General features: G+C 41.3%; 1 protein-coding gene across 1 annotated transcript in view; it reads left to right on the forward strand.

The window, feature by feature from the left end:
* CTDP1 (CTD phosphatase subunit 1) overlaps positions 1 to 13618 on the forward strand; it is a 48803-nt gene that overhangs the window by 16324 nt on the left and 18861 nt on the right. The window contains exons 7-11 of the mRNA XM_081919444.1: positions 152 to 318; positions 2725 to 3789; positions 4573 to 4714; positions 6997 to 7227; positions 9464 to 9623. Of these exons, the coding sequence (XP_081775570.1) occupies positions 152 to 318; positions 2725 to 3789; positions 4573 to 4714; positions 6997 to 7227; positions 9464 to 9623 (1765 nt within the window). The remainder of the gene's footprint in view (positions 1 to 151; positions 319 to 2724; positions 3790 to 4572; positions 4715 to 6996; positions 7228 to 9463; positions 9624 to 13618) is intronic.

Consider the following 13618-nt stretch of genomic DNA (forward strand, 5'->3'; position numbering starts at 1 on the left):
AACAAATTGATAATGTAAAGGACTGTAATCAACATGTGAACTTAGAATGTCTTCCTATTTTATATCTTTATTGAGTAGATATGCCTTAATATGAATCACTTAAAGAGTTATCTAATCAGTTCATTTCACTTAATCTTTCTCCTGTTTCTAGAAACTTATTTCCTTGTGGTGATTCCATGGTTTGTATTATTGATGACAGAGAGGATGTCTGGAAATATGCACCTAATTTGATAACTGTGAAGAAATACGTATACTTTCAGGGCATAGGCGATATTAATGCACCGCCTGGATCAAGGGAAGTTCAAATGAGAAAAACAGGTAACTGTTTTAATGTGTGTTCATGTTTCCTCTTCATTTGCAAGGTAAATATAACATGGTATTTTTAAACAATTCATTAACTAATCTTAAAACAGTTTTTCAAAACCAATAGAAGTGAGGATTTCAGATTTAGATTCCTTTTCAGTTTGACTACCAGAATAGTTCGCGACTGGACTTAACTGTCAGGGGTCCTTTACCTTTACCTTTTACCAGAATAGTGGACCACCTTTATTCATTGTATTTATACTACTTCTCAGGCAGATCTGCTGGGTCTATAGAATTTGTTGCACTGTTACACAGCATTTGGGGGAATCTCAATACACCAAGTTGCCTCAAGTTGAAATCAAATTTAAAATCACGAGTTGCATTCTCCAAAGATACATCCTTTAATTGGAGCACAGCATTATTTAACACAGGGTTAGGGCCCCTCTTGCCCCTCCTGTGAAGACAATACAATACTGTATCATCTTTTTCCATGGGAAAAATGTTCCATTACAAAGATTGCTTGTATTCCATAAAACTTAACAATTTGATGCAGTACAAGTCAAATTTGGCAGTTAAAAATAGTTTAGAAGAGCAAACTAGACATTATATTAAGCATGACTCTTATTAATCCCCCCCCCCCATTTTAAAAAATAGGAGCTCCTAGGGTAGGGCAGGGTTTTAAATCTTTCTCTTGCTATGCTGCTTTTCTATAGAATATTAGCATACCCCAAACAACCATTTTTGTCCCTGAAGCTGTCATTGACTGCAGTATTACCTGACCTGTGGGCAGGGAGAGATTTTTGCTAGGAAAAATGAGCCCTGGAAGGTCTTCAACCCTATTGTCCCATATGAATCCCTCTACCCCATAGCTGCTATTTTAAAGGACGGCAAAAACAAAAAACACAGACTTTTTAAATGTCATGTCTGTTTTACCCCTCAGTCACAAGCACAACCATGAAGAGTATAAAGTGTGATAAATTGCCCACAGGCTAGTTGTTATTAGAACCTTCCTTTAGTGAAAATGAATGTGACTCAGAAGAGTTCCAAATCAGTCTCCTCAGCCTACACAAAAACTAACCAGTAGTGTAAGCATGTTTTCAGATGGTGACAGTGAAACTAAAGGTGCCTTTAGTGGAAGTTAAGCTCCATTGAAGTAGCTTAGTAGAAAATAGCACATCCATGTGTAGTTATTTGGGTGTGCTAAAATTAGAACATTAACCTTTTTGGTACCTTTGTTTTCCTCTTTATATTTAGTAAATGTGCTTTTAAAGCCAGACATGCTGTATCAGATCTATTTTAAGTCAGTTGTCTTCATTTCAAAACTTTACTGACCCCCCGCCCCATTAAAAATATTGCAGCTTATGGCCTCAGTTGCAGCCGTGCATATTGTGCCTGGAATCCTGAGGCAGAGTATCAATAAGTCTGAAAAGACAAGTGTCCTTACTTCTCTATTAATGGCTTGTTTTTTGTTGCTTATAGGGACGCGGGTGGCGCTGTGGGTAAAACCTCAGCGCCTAGGACTTGCTGATCGCATGGTCGGCGGTTCGAATCCCCGCGGCGGGGGGCGCTCCCGTCCTTCGGTCCCAGCGCCTGCCAACCTAGCAGTTTGAAAGCACCTCCGGGTGCAAGTAGATAAATGGGGACCGCTTAGCAGTGGGAAGATAAACGGCGTTCCGTGTGCTGCGCTGGCTCGCCAAATGCAGCTTGTCACGCTGGCCACGTGACCCAGAAGTGTCTGTGGACAGCGCTGGCCCCCGGCCTCTAGAGTGAGATGGGCGTACAACCCTAGAGTCTGGAAAGACTGGCCCGTATGGGCAGGGGTACCTTTACCTTTACCTTTTTATTTGTTGCTTGTGTAAAGGGACCTCCCATCTCCCCATTCTTGTGCTATTGTAAGCTTGTAATCCTCCTCCATGCATTACCGTGTTAAGAGGAACTACGCAATGACAGAACACACCCACCCACCCACCCACCCTGCTGCTGCTGCCACCCTGTGTGTCAGACACAAGCTAGCCCTGCTTCACTTTTGCATGGTGGATGCCAGGGTGGTGGTGGGCAGGGTTACCCAGGCACAGGGTGCCAAAGGTGGGACACATGTTGTGCCCTGTGACGGTACGTCAAGCTGTGTTTGAGTGCTATGTTGTAATAGGATGTTCAACCTTTTTTTCATCCTCTGAAACAATTGAATCTCCATGCTACATATGTAAGGTTTTGAGCCTAGTTATTTGTTGACCTAAAAAACGTAAGTGGAACCATCTATTATTTCCACCACCACCACAACCCCAGGCTTCTGGTTTAAATAAAGATAAGCATAATTGGATTAAGTGTCTTTAGCTGTTAGGTCTTTTGTATATTTGTTACTAAGCATTTTGGCTTCAAAGACGGATTCATTTTAATATGCATACATATCTCTTAATTTAGCAAATCATTCTTCAAAAGTAACGGAGGCATCGGACCCAGCAACAGCAACGGGAGACTCTGAAGAAGCAAAGAATGTTGGAAATGCAGACGAACAAAGCAATGGCATTCAAAAATCTGCAAATGAAGTAAATGGCAATAACTCTGTCGGCAGTGAGACTCCATCCTGGAATTTGAATTGCAATGATAAAGTTAGAGACTCCTTAAGTGATTCTAAACATGGAGTGGATGTTACTAATGATGTGATGAGTGCCAAGGAATCTCATGTGTCTTCAGATGATGATAATAGGACAGTTGTAGGCAAACAGCAGATTCAAAACAAGAGTACAAATTATTTGGACTTTGAATTGTCGAGTGATAGTGAAAGTGACAGTGGGTTGGATGCTAGGAAATCCTCCTCCTCTTCTGCTACAGATAGTGAAAATGAAGGAAAGAGAAGCTGGAGAAAATCAAAACAACCTGCACTAGAGGAAAGTGCAATGCCTCTGGTGGGAACCGATATGAATGTAGAAAAGGACAAACAGCTGAACCATTCTGCTGACTCTGTATCCTCACCGAGCATCACTCCACAACCCAAGGCATTTGATCTGGAAGCACATGAAGAGAGTGAACAAGACAGCCTTTGTAGCCTAGGAAATGGTTGCGTGGACAAGAAAGAGGCAGAGACAGAATCTCAAAATAGTGAGCAATCTGGGATAACTGTGGGAGAATCTTTGGATCAAAGCATGGAGGAAGAGGAAGATGATGATACAGACAGTGATGACCATTTAATATATCTCGAAGAGATTCTTGTTCGGGTGCACACGGACTATTACTCAAAGTATGATAAATATGTGAGAAAAGAAACAGACGAAATTCCAGATATAAGAAAAATAGTGCCAGAACTGAAACGAAAAGTGTTGTCAGATGTTACCATATTATTTAGTGGATTATACCCAACCAATTATCCCATAGAAAAAACACGGGAGCATTATCATGCTACTGCACTTGGAGCTAAGATTGCAAAAAACCTAGTATTGAATGAAGATGACCCCAATAAGCCAACACACCTTATTGCAGCAAGAGCTGGTAAGTATGAGTAAATCCAAAACATGGGTTTGAACTAGGGCTCTGTGTAAATAGGTGGTCATACAAAGCATCTAGCAATGTAGCAAGCTTCTAATACTGCTGTTCAGATATTTCTGTGCATGAATATTTTAAGAAACCATCAGGATTCAGTTATTTGAAGAGCCAGTGTGATGTAGTGGTTAGAAGAGGTAGACTTGTAATCTGGTGAACCAGGTTCGCGTCTCCACTCCTCCACGTGCAGCTGCTGGGTGACCTTGGGCTAGTCACACTCCTTTGAAGTCTCTCAGCCTCACTCGCCTCACAGAGTTTTTTGTTGTGGGGGAGGAAGGGAAAGGAGAATGTTAGCCGCTTTGAGACTTTAGGGTAGTGATAAAGTGGGGAATCAAATACAAACTCCTCTTCTTCTTCTTCTTCTTCATTCCTCCTTTAGCCCAGGTTGTGTTTCTTTCCTCTGTTGGTATCTAGAAATGCGTACATTGTTTATCTGAACAGTTGGCTAGACCTGTCAGCAAAACTATAATGCTATATGCCTCTGTTGCACACAAAAAATTATCTTACCTTTGCATCTGGATCCTGCTTTTGTGAAAACAACTAAGACCTTACAATTGTAGTCATTGCCATGTTACAGACTGCTTTAAATGCATGGGGAGAATGTTAAAAGCATCCAAGCTGTGTTCTTAAATCCCACTGAATTCAGCACCTAATCCCTGTAAACTGTTCTCAGTGCTGATTTATTGAAAAGCCTTTCTGTCACCTATGCTAATGTTTGGCTGTTTTAAATAGGCACAGAAAAAGTACGGCAAGCTGAGAACTATAAAAATCTCCATATTGTAAATCCAGACTGGTTATGGAGCTGCTTGGAGCGTTGGGACAAAGTAGAAGAACAACTGTTTCCTTTGAAGGATGATTACCTTAAAACACAAAGGTAAAAAGTAATGTTTTATTATTTAAATAATACACTTGAGTTTAAAATCCTATGGGGCTCATGGTTAATATCCATTCTTACAAATAGCTAAAATAGAAGATCCCAGTTAAACAGGGTTATACAGTACAGAGAAAGGTGGTCCTTCGGATAACCTTAATCCAAGCCATTTGTTTAGAACTCAACAGGTCAAAACCTGCACTTTGAATTGTCCCTGGAAATAAATAAGCAGACAATGCAGTTGTTACAAAAAGAGGTTAACCTGATCCACATGTAAGAAGCCTAAACCACCTGGTCTTCAAAGGCAGCTCCATAGAGCATGTGGAATAATCGAGATGAAGTGACTTTAGGCATAGATCACCATAGCAAGACAAGAATGTTCCAGAAAGGGGCACAGATGGTGTGTCCATCTTAATTTTGCATAGGCATTCCTGGCCACAGCTTGAACAGCCAGGTCTGAGCCTAGATCCAAGAGCTCCACAAACTTAGGAGCATTTTTTTTAATCTTGTTTTTATTCATTCATATATGAAAACTAGCCAGAACCGATAGGTAGAGCTAGTGCTTCATTCCTATAACACTTCCTTAGTAATAACCCCTCTTATATGTGCATAAACGTTCATAAGCTGTATGGATTAAAGGGTGCCATCGCATAATTAATGCTGCCAGACATGTGTTGTTTTCATGAATGGGCAAGGCTTTTCTTCGGCCAATATCAAGCTGGGTATTACATAAATTGCATTATGTTTTACTAGGTGGAGTAAGGATACTTCAGACCAGCTCCATAGTTTCAATAGGATGGATATGTGTGCATGTTTTCTATAGTTGGAAATATTGCTTTGATGTTATTTAATGTAAATAACAGGTTTTGTTTGGTGCGCTCTAATAAAATCTGATCTACAAGACTGAATTCTTGTGGAAATAATTGCTGTTTTACAGCTGAGCTATAAATGTGGAAATCTTTAGAGATAATGAGAACATTTTTAATGTACAGTTCTTTGTATCAATGTAGAAGGGGTCTGTGTAGTTCGGTCTAAATTTGGGTTTCCATCACTGCACTAAGTCATAGTTTGGCACAGACACGGGTCCCGTTTTCAGTCGAGGGCCTTGTTACTTTCTAGGCAAATTTCTGGAGGCCACATTGCCAGTTCTGGGTAGGGCCAAAGGCAAAAGTGGACTGAGCAGTTAATGTAATTTTTACCTTTGTACAGTGGGCTTGATGTTCATACACCCCTCTCTATGCTCCAGGAAAGAATGAGACATTGTCAGAGTTCAGGGACATATTTCAACCCGATGCTAACAATCAAGGAGGGTGTGGAGCTGGACCAGTAGGGAGTGGGTCCTGAGGAGCAGGTGCGGCCTAGGGAGAGTCCCAAAGACCAGATAGAGATACTTGTGGGGGCTGCATAAAACCTCTTTTAAGGTTCCCCATCCCTAATTTAGCTTTATGTAGCCAGGCTTTGTGTTCTAAAACTTAAATACATTAAGAAATGGTGCTTTTCTTTTTGCGAATTTTGGATAAGGACCCTCACTTTATTTATTTTTTAATGAACTAATGGTGGAATACCTAGAGGTTTTCTGACACAAATCAAGAAGTTTTTGCCAGTGTTTACATCGCTGATGAATTTCCTTTTCTACATTTTTTTTACTTTTCTGTTTTCCAAAAATGTTGCTGATCTATGGTTGAAAGTTCAAACCCACTATGCATACTGTGGGCCAACTTTGGCAAGTGGGCAGGACCACCCACCTGTCAATTATCTGGCATCATCATGACACTAGATGATCGACATATGTCAACAAGTTAGCCTGCTGGAGTTGGAAAAGAGAGTTCAAAGGGCTTTCTCAGCCCTTTTCACAGTGCTTTCCAAATGTGCAACGGCCAGTTGATTGTCAGACACTGGGAAATGCTGCACACACGTCTGAGCAAACTTTTCAAGCCCTGTGTTAACACTTGGAAGTTCTGGGCACAATGCTGTGCTAGTTGTTGGATGCTTGGGAAGCACTGTGCAAGGGGCTTTGCAGGCCTTGCAAATTAGCAGCACTTGCAAAGCACATTTCAGCCAAGCCCTGCAATTACTTGCCCCACATTTGACATATCCCATACCTGCCCCTGTATGACATCAGGTAGGGCAGGTGGGACAGTGCTGGACTAAAACAGCCAGGAGAGAAGATGTGGTGGGCCAAGTGTGTGTGCTTATTTTTATATACACATATATGTATGTATTTATGTATGTATATGAGGAATGTTGACTGCTAACTTAAGTCTTTTAAACATTTCATCTAACAGAGAGTACAGTCCTGCCATGTTTCCAGATATACACAGTGCTTTCCAGACTGCTCTTTTCCACCCAACTCCCATTCATCCCAAGTGTCAGCCTGGTCCTGAAGTTCGGCTTTATGATCCCAACACCGGAAAATTAATTAGGAAAGGATCTCAAAGCTCCGGCCAGTCTTTGTATATTCAAGCACCAGCTCCTCCTCTCTCTCTGCCCGTCCATGGGGAACATTCCTTATTCAGGTAGATGAACATAACATTTCATAAATCATTTTCAAGTTTTGTTTGGCATTAATATTTTAAACAGGATTGTGAAAGAATAATCCCAAGTGTGTTTTCCTCTTGCAATTGGTGCTCTTGAGTCCATGTGTGACACTACATTTTTCCTAAAGAAAAGTATAACACAGATGTGGCTAACCTTTTTCGCCTGGCTGCATTCACCATTGGGCAGTCTGGGGGTGGGGTGTGTATAGCACATGCCAATGGTGTATGTGGCCACTTCACACCCTCGCATACTATGCACTATTGGGGTAGCCACAGGTACACACACACAGAGCTTCCCTCCTTAGCTGATCCCTGCCATCAGCTGAGCAGGGTGAGGCAATGTTCCCTCGGTACTCGTTGAACAATTGATGTGATGAACTGGAATGATAAACAGTGAGGTGCTTTGTATCCCAATCAGGGTGCTGGATTCTGCCTACCCCAGCTCCATATTTACTTAAAATAAATAAACCTTTCTGCCACTGCTGCCAAACTCAGTGAAGCCTTAGAAACCAGAAAAGGTATGTGTGTAGGGTTCAAGTCCCCCAACAGGATTAGCCACCTGTAATATAAAAGTAGGGAAACAAGAATCCTTCTTCACCCTCTCCCTTATTGTGGTTACTTCTGGCTCAATGGTGTAACGTTGGAAAATGTCGATCACTTCTCCTACCTAGGCAGATATCTTTCCACAAGGGCCAACATTGATGCCAAAATCCAGCATCGCCTGAGCTCTGTGAGTGTGGCTTTCTCCCGGTTGAAGTGCAGAGTGTTTGAGGACCAGGACATTTGCAGGGAAACCAAAATGCTTGTTTACAAAGCTATTGTACTACCAACCTTACTATATGCTTGTGAAACATGGTCCATTTATAAACGCCATCTCCAACTCCTCGAAAGATTCCATCAATGGTGTCTCTGAAAAATTTTACACATCACTTGGGAAGACCGGAGAACTAATATCAGTGTATTGGAAGAAGCAGAGATGACCAGTGTTGAAGCAATGATTCTTCAACATCAACTTCGTTGGACTGGTCATGTTGTTCAGATGCCTGATGATCGTCTTCCAAAGCAACTACTCTATTTTGAACTTAAAATTGGAAAGCGTAATGCTGGCGGTCAACAAAAGAGGTTTAAAGACTGTCTCAAGGCAAATCTAAAAAAAAATGTAGTATAAACACTGACAACTGGGAATCACTGGCCTGCAAGTGCTCCAGTTGGAGGACAGCCTTTACCAAAGGTGCCATGGGCTTTGAAGACACTTGAACTCAGGATGCAAGGGAGAAACATGCTTAGAGGAAGGCACGCCTGGCAAATCCACACCATGCATGATCAACTCCCGCCCAGAAACCAATGTCCCCACTGTGGAAGGACATGTGGATCCAGAATTGGCCTCCACAGTCACTTAGACTCATTGTTAAAACTGTGTTTATGTAAGACAATCTTACTCGGTTACAAGTGATCGCCAAGGAAGAACAACTTCTGGCTAAGCACATTTATATTATCCAAAACAAATCACAGTGGGGCTGAACACTTTTTGACTTTTTTACATAATGATGTTGTGGTCTAATGCTTTAGAAAAATTTGATCCATTTTTAGTGGCAAAAAAACATAGGCTTTCTTTGGGGTCTGTGTTCTGGTGGGGTGAGAGTCCCAAGTGAGGTGGCTATAGTAAAGGTAAAGGGACCCCTGACCATTAGGTCCAGTCGCGGATGACTCTGGGGTTGAAGCGCTCATCTTGCTTTATTGGCTGAGGGAGCCGGCATACAGCTTCCGAGTCATGTGGCCAGCATGACTAAGCTGCTTCTGGCGAACCAGAGCAGCACACAGAAACACGTTTTACCTTCCTGCCGGAGCATTACCTATTTATCTACTTTCACTTTGATGTGCTTTCAAACTGCTAGGTTTCTACATTTGAAAGAAGATAGGTTCCCAAACTTTTGCCTAATTTGTCCGTGGGAGAACAAGTGCTACTGTGGAAATCAGGGTCATGAGTGGCTCACTCTTTTTGCATTTCTAATTGATAAAGCTTTGACATTGCCTTCAGAAGTCTTTGAAGTGTGGAAAAGGGAAATCCATATTGAGCAACATGAAGAATGGGGCAAAGTTTTCCACTGTATGAGTTTTGAAATGGATCTGTATTACAAACTGAATCTATCCTGACATTCTATTCAGTTCAGATCATAACAATTATGTAATACAAAGCTTCTGAATCTTTTTTCAGAGTTGTTCAACCACACCAACAGCTTTTTGATGAAGAGGAGATGCCAGCAAGTGAGAATGAAGAGCCTGGCCCATCTAAACGGAAACGCCAGCCAAGTATGTCTGAAACAATGCCACTATACACTCTTTGTAAAGAAGATTTAGAAAGTATGGATAAAGAGGTGAGTTTGATTGTGTACTGCTGAGTAATTAATTGACATGACACTTTTTAGTGCAGTAGAGATATCCAAGTGCCTCTAGGGTATGGGAAGATGAAGAGTGAGGGTTAAGCTCAAAAATGAGATTTTTAATTTCCATTGATAAAATGGGTTATCATAATGCCTCATCTGGAACTTGAATGTGGAAATACCATCTGTTTCTTAGCATAACATACATTTTATATTCATTCAGAGGGAATTTGACTGCACAGTTTTGTTGCAATTAATACCCTGTGTTTCCTACCTGAGGCTCATCTGTATATAGTTAGTTACATGTAACATACTGCAGAACATGTAATAGATATTAAATATTTTAATTGTATAGTTACTTAATATCTGGCCCTGCTTTCCTTTCCTGACAAGAAATATCACTTTTTATGTGTGTAGCAGATATGAAATGAAAGTTGAATATTATGAAGTCTTATTCTGAAACGTATACACTCAAATGAGAGGAAGTTGAGCTATTTTTTTAAATACCTTGGTGCATAGATTTTTTTCCTTTATCACATTTTCACCCAATAATATTTTTGCTTCACACTTCAGAACTTATCACCGCAATTCCTGAAGTTGAAACACAATTCGAAATGAAATCCAGGGACTCTCTATAATCTTAGCAGATACACTAGAGCCTCAGTGGCACCTGCAGTCCATAGTTCATGCAGTGTTCTTATGAAGGATGCCCTTTGTATCCCTTCAGCCTTATGATGGGAAAGTAAAACTTTTGTATTTGGATGCTAAAGGATAGTGGGGAAATTGGAGGTTTCTTCCTTAGTTTCTTAATAATACTGATTTTATTTTGCATATGTGTGTGTCAGAATTGCTTGCTCCAGAGAATGTCATTTCTTTATTTCCATCTACTCAGCTTTTATTCTCTGTATGAATTGTAAAAATGTTAAGTCCTGTATAGGCAATTACTAAGAATAGCTGCAATCTGCATAAGCATTTTTTAAATAAATAGTGGCTGGATCCCCTGCTACTATGGAGAAACTGCTAGCAGCCTATAATCTGAAGATGAATAACTCTCCAAGAACCACACACTGTTTACTTTAATAGTTGAATAAAAATTTCCCCACAAATGGTCACGTCCTTACAGGTTTTTGCAGAGGTACATTAGTTCTGATAGCAGTAATCGAAAGCACTGCCTCAACTTGTCTTTATGTTCACACACATCAAATGTGCTGGATGTTTCAGTCTGTTTTGGTCTCCTGCTGGTCCATTTGCTGGAGGCAGAATGGACTTGCGACCTACATGGATGCTTTCCCAGAATGTATGTAGAATTGTACTGGGGAGTATTGGCTGATTCTTATAACATGTCCCAGTCTTAAGGTGCCCTGAAACTTAGAATTAGTTGAATTGGAGACTCTTGTTATTCATTTGCATTCCTTAAGACATAGTAAAACGGGAAGTTGGAAGTTTCAGCTGGAGGGCTGCATTCCCTTGTGGACAATGTGGGAGCTGCATGCAGGTAGGAGACAGGGTCAGAGATGCAACTGGGCAGAACACAAGATTGACTTTTGTCTCTGTCCAGTAGATTACAACCAGGCACCAAAAGTCAGAGGCTTCTGCATCCACCCACACTTCTATGCACTATCCTGGCAAATTAGAGTCATCATTATAGTTCAATGGCAGTATAACAAGCCTGGAAAAGAAAGAAGATTTCTAGGAACCTCGTTTTAGTTTGCTTTGAAAGTTATCCCACGCTGTATCCTACAAAGCAGACCTAGACAGTATGCAATTGTTTCTTCTTATCAAGATCCTTTTCTCTGTATCAAAAGGAAGCTGTATTCTGCTTGTTGATTTTAAGCATCCCTGAAGAACACAGGAAATCAAAGTGTAACCTGCAACAAAATGTTTGCATTCTGCTCCTGAAGAGGAGTGCTTCAAGATTCTAGTCATCCTAGAACAGCAGCTATGTAGCGGCACATGGTTTTTTGTCCGTAACTCCACCCAATCTCTAGTCTGCCCATCCCTTTCTCTTATATAAAAATAAGAGTGTTCCTAGTTCTGAGATTCTTCGTCTACCTACAGGAGGCTTAGGAAATCATGTTACCACCAGACCCCGCAAAAGGTGTATTGACAACTTAGTGGTTGAAATAAATTTCTGGGTTACCACCAGACCCTGCAAGAGGTATATTGACAACTGAGTGGTTGAAATAAATTTCTGGGTTACCACCAGACCCCGCAAAAGGTGTATTGACAACTGAGTGGTTGAAATAAATTTCTGGGTGTCCCCCCCCCCCCGGAGCGGCTGCACCATTTCAGTTTGTTAGGTTTGCATACCTCTTTAAGGTAGCATCACCAGTTCAAGTTTTGTGTGTTTGTTGTCAGCACCAAGAGTGTTCCCAAAAGTATTCCACCTCTGGTAGAAAGGTGTTTTTAGTTTACCACCTCCTGAGGTCCCCTTCGAGCTAGAAAGCCTACAAGACATTCAGCACACTTTCAACGCTAGAATTTCACAGCTTCCTGGTTAAGAAATAAAAAGCCATATCCTGCCCTCTCAGAACATTCAATACCATAGGGCCGTAATGGACACAGCCTAAGTCCAGATAGTCCTGTCTCCAAAAAGCTTAATGAACCTGTGTCCAGGCATTTCTTCCCAGACTGCCAGAATATCAGCAGACCTAATGTCCTTGTTACATTCACTAAGCCTCATGGCTTCTTGTCTAGGCAATCCTGCCTTTGGTTTACAGTTACTTCAGTGGTTCCTCCACCACCACCAGAAGACCATAGAACAGAACAGTCACTTTCCAGTGTCCTGCCATGCCAACTCCACTCTGTTCTCCAGTGGTAGCTGAACCCTGGCAACCTAACCACAAGCGCCCCTTCCAGGAGCCTCCCTTGGTCATCCTCATGGGTGCCAGCCTTGAGGGCTGCGGAGCTCATTACCAAAACCCTATGTTTCAAAGGAATTTAGTCTCCCTCAGAGGCCAAGAACAGTATCAGCTGGCAATAACTTTGAGCAGTCAAGTTAGCACCTGAAGCCACCAACACATCCTATGAACCTTTGGCGTAACCAACCTGGTTCCCTTCATAGATTCTTAGACTCTAACTCCTATCAGCCAGTATAACCAATAATCAGAAATGATGGAAGGTGGCTTTCAATGACATCAGTAGTGTGCCATGTGGACTCTAGAGGGACCAGGTTTTGGGATGGCTGCAATTCCTTTTCCTATAATATTGAGTGGTGCAGGGACAGTTATGGCTCTTGGAGTGTGAGTGAAAATCTCAAAAATAAAAATCATTTGTAGGCATCTGCTTAATTTTTGCCTTTGAATAACTAACAAAAGTGAGGGGGGTTGTTTTAATGGCATTGGTGGAAATGCCCTGCCCCCCATCTCCCAAATATGTTTCAAAAAATCTGTTTGACACTAGGTGTTGTTTGACATGACTGTCTGCTCCCAATGTTTTGTTTGGGAGAAGAGGATGTTTTGTTGCCTTTTCCCCCTTTGTGTCTTCCTTGTAGTGGTGGAGAGACTGCTATGTTAAAGTTACTGGTATAACATAAAAAGCCAGCCTGAGAGCTCTGGCAGTAGAGACAATACAAGGCAAAAAAAAGACTAGAAATTAGTTCAGATTCTATTATTATAAAGCCTTTGACTGAGAGGATGCTATACTTCTTAAGTCTGTATTTTAGATGCCTGTGTAGCTGAAGTAAGCTTTGGAATGTTCTCATGAATGCTGGAGGGACCTCAATTCTTAAACTGCATGTGGAAAACAGATCGCACCCTCTCGTTAAAATGGCAGAATGGTTAAATGCATGTTAAAGAGTAAGGTGCAATTTAGCTCAACCAAGACACTATTATTTTTTATTTATACACAAGTTCGCTTCAAGGATGTTAGTTATTTCTGTACTTGCATTTCAAGTGCTGGAGGAATACATTGGGCGCCAGCATGTCTTGTAACTGGTTTCCATCCTCGGGTATGCAGACATTAACATTAAACACTTCTGCAGGAGCATT

The sequence above is a fragment of the Podarcis melisellensis genome (assembly GCF_964234715.1).
Source record: "Podarcis melisellensis genome assembly, chromosome: 7".
In the NCBI taxonomy this organism is placed as follows: domain Eukaryota; kingdom Metazoa; phylum Chordata; class Lepidosauria; order Squamata; family Lacertidae; genus Podarcis; species Podarcis melisellensis.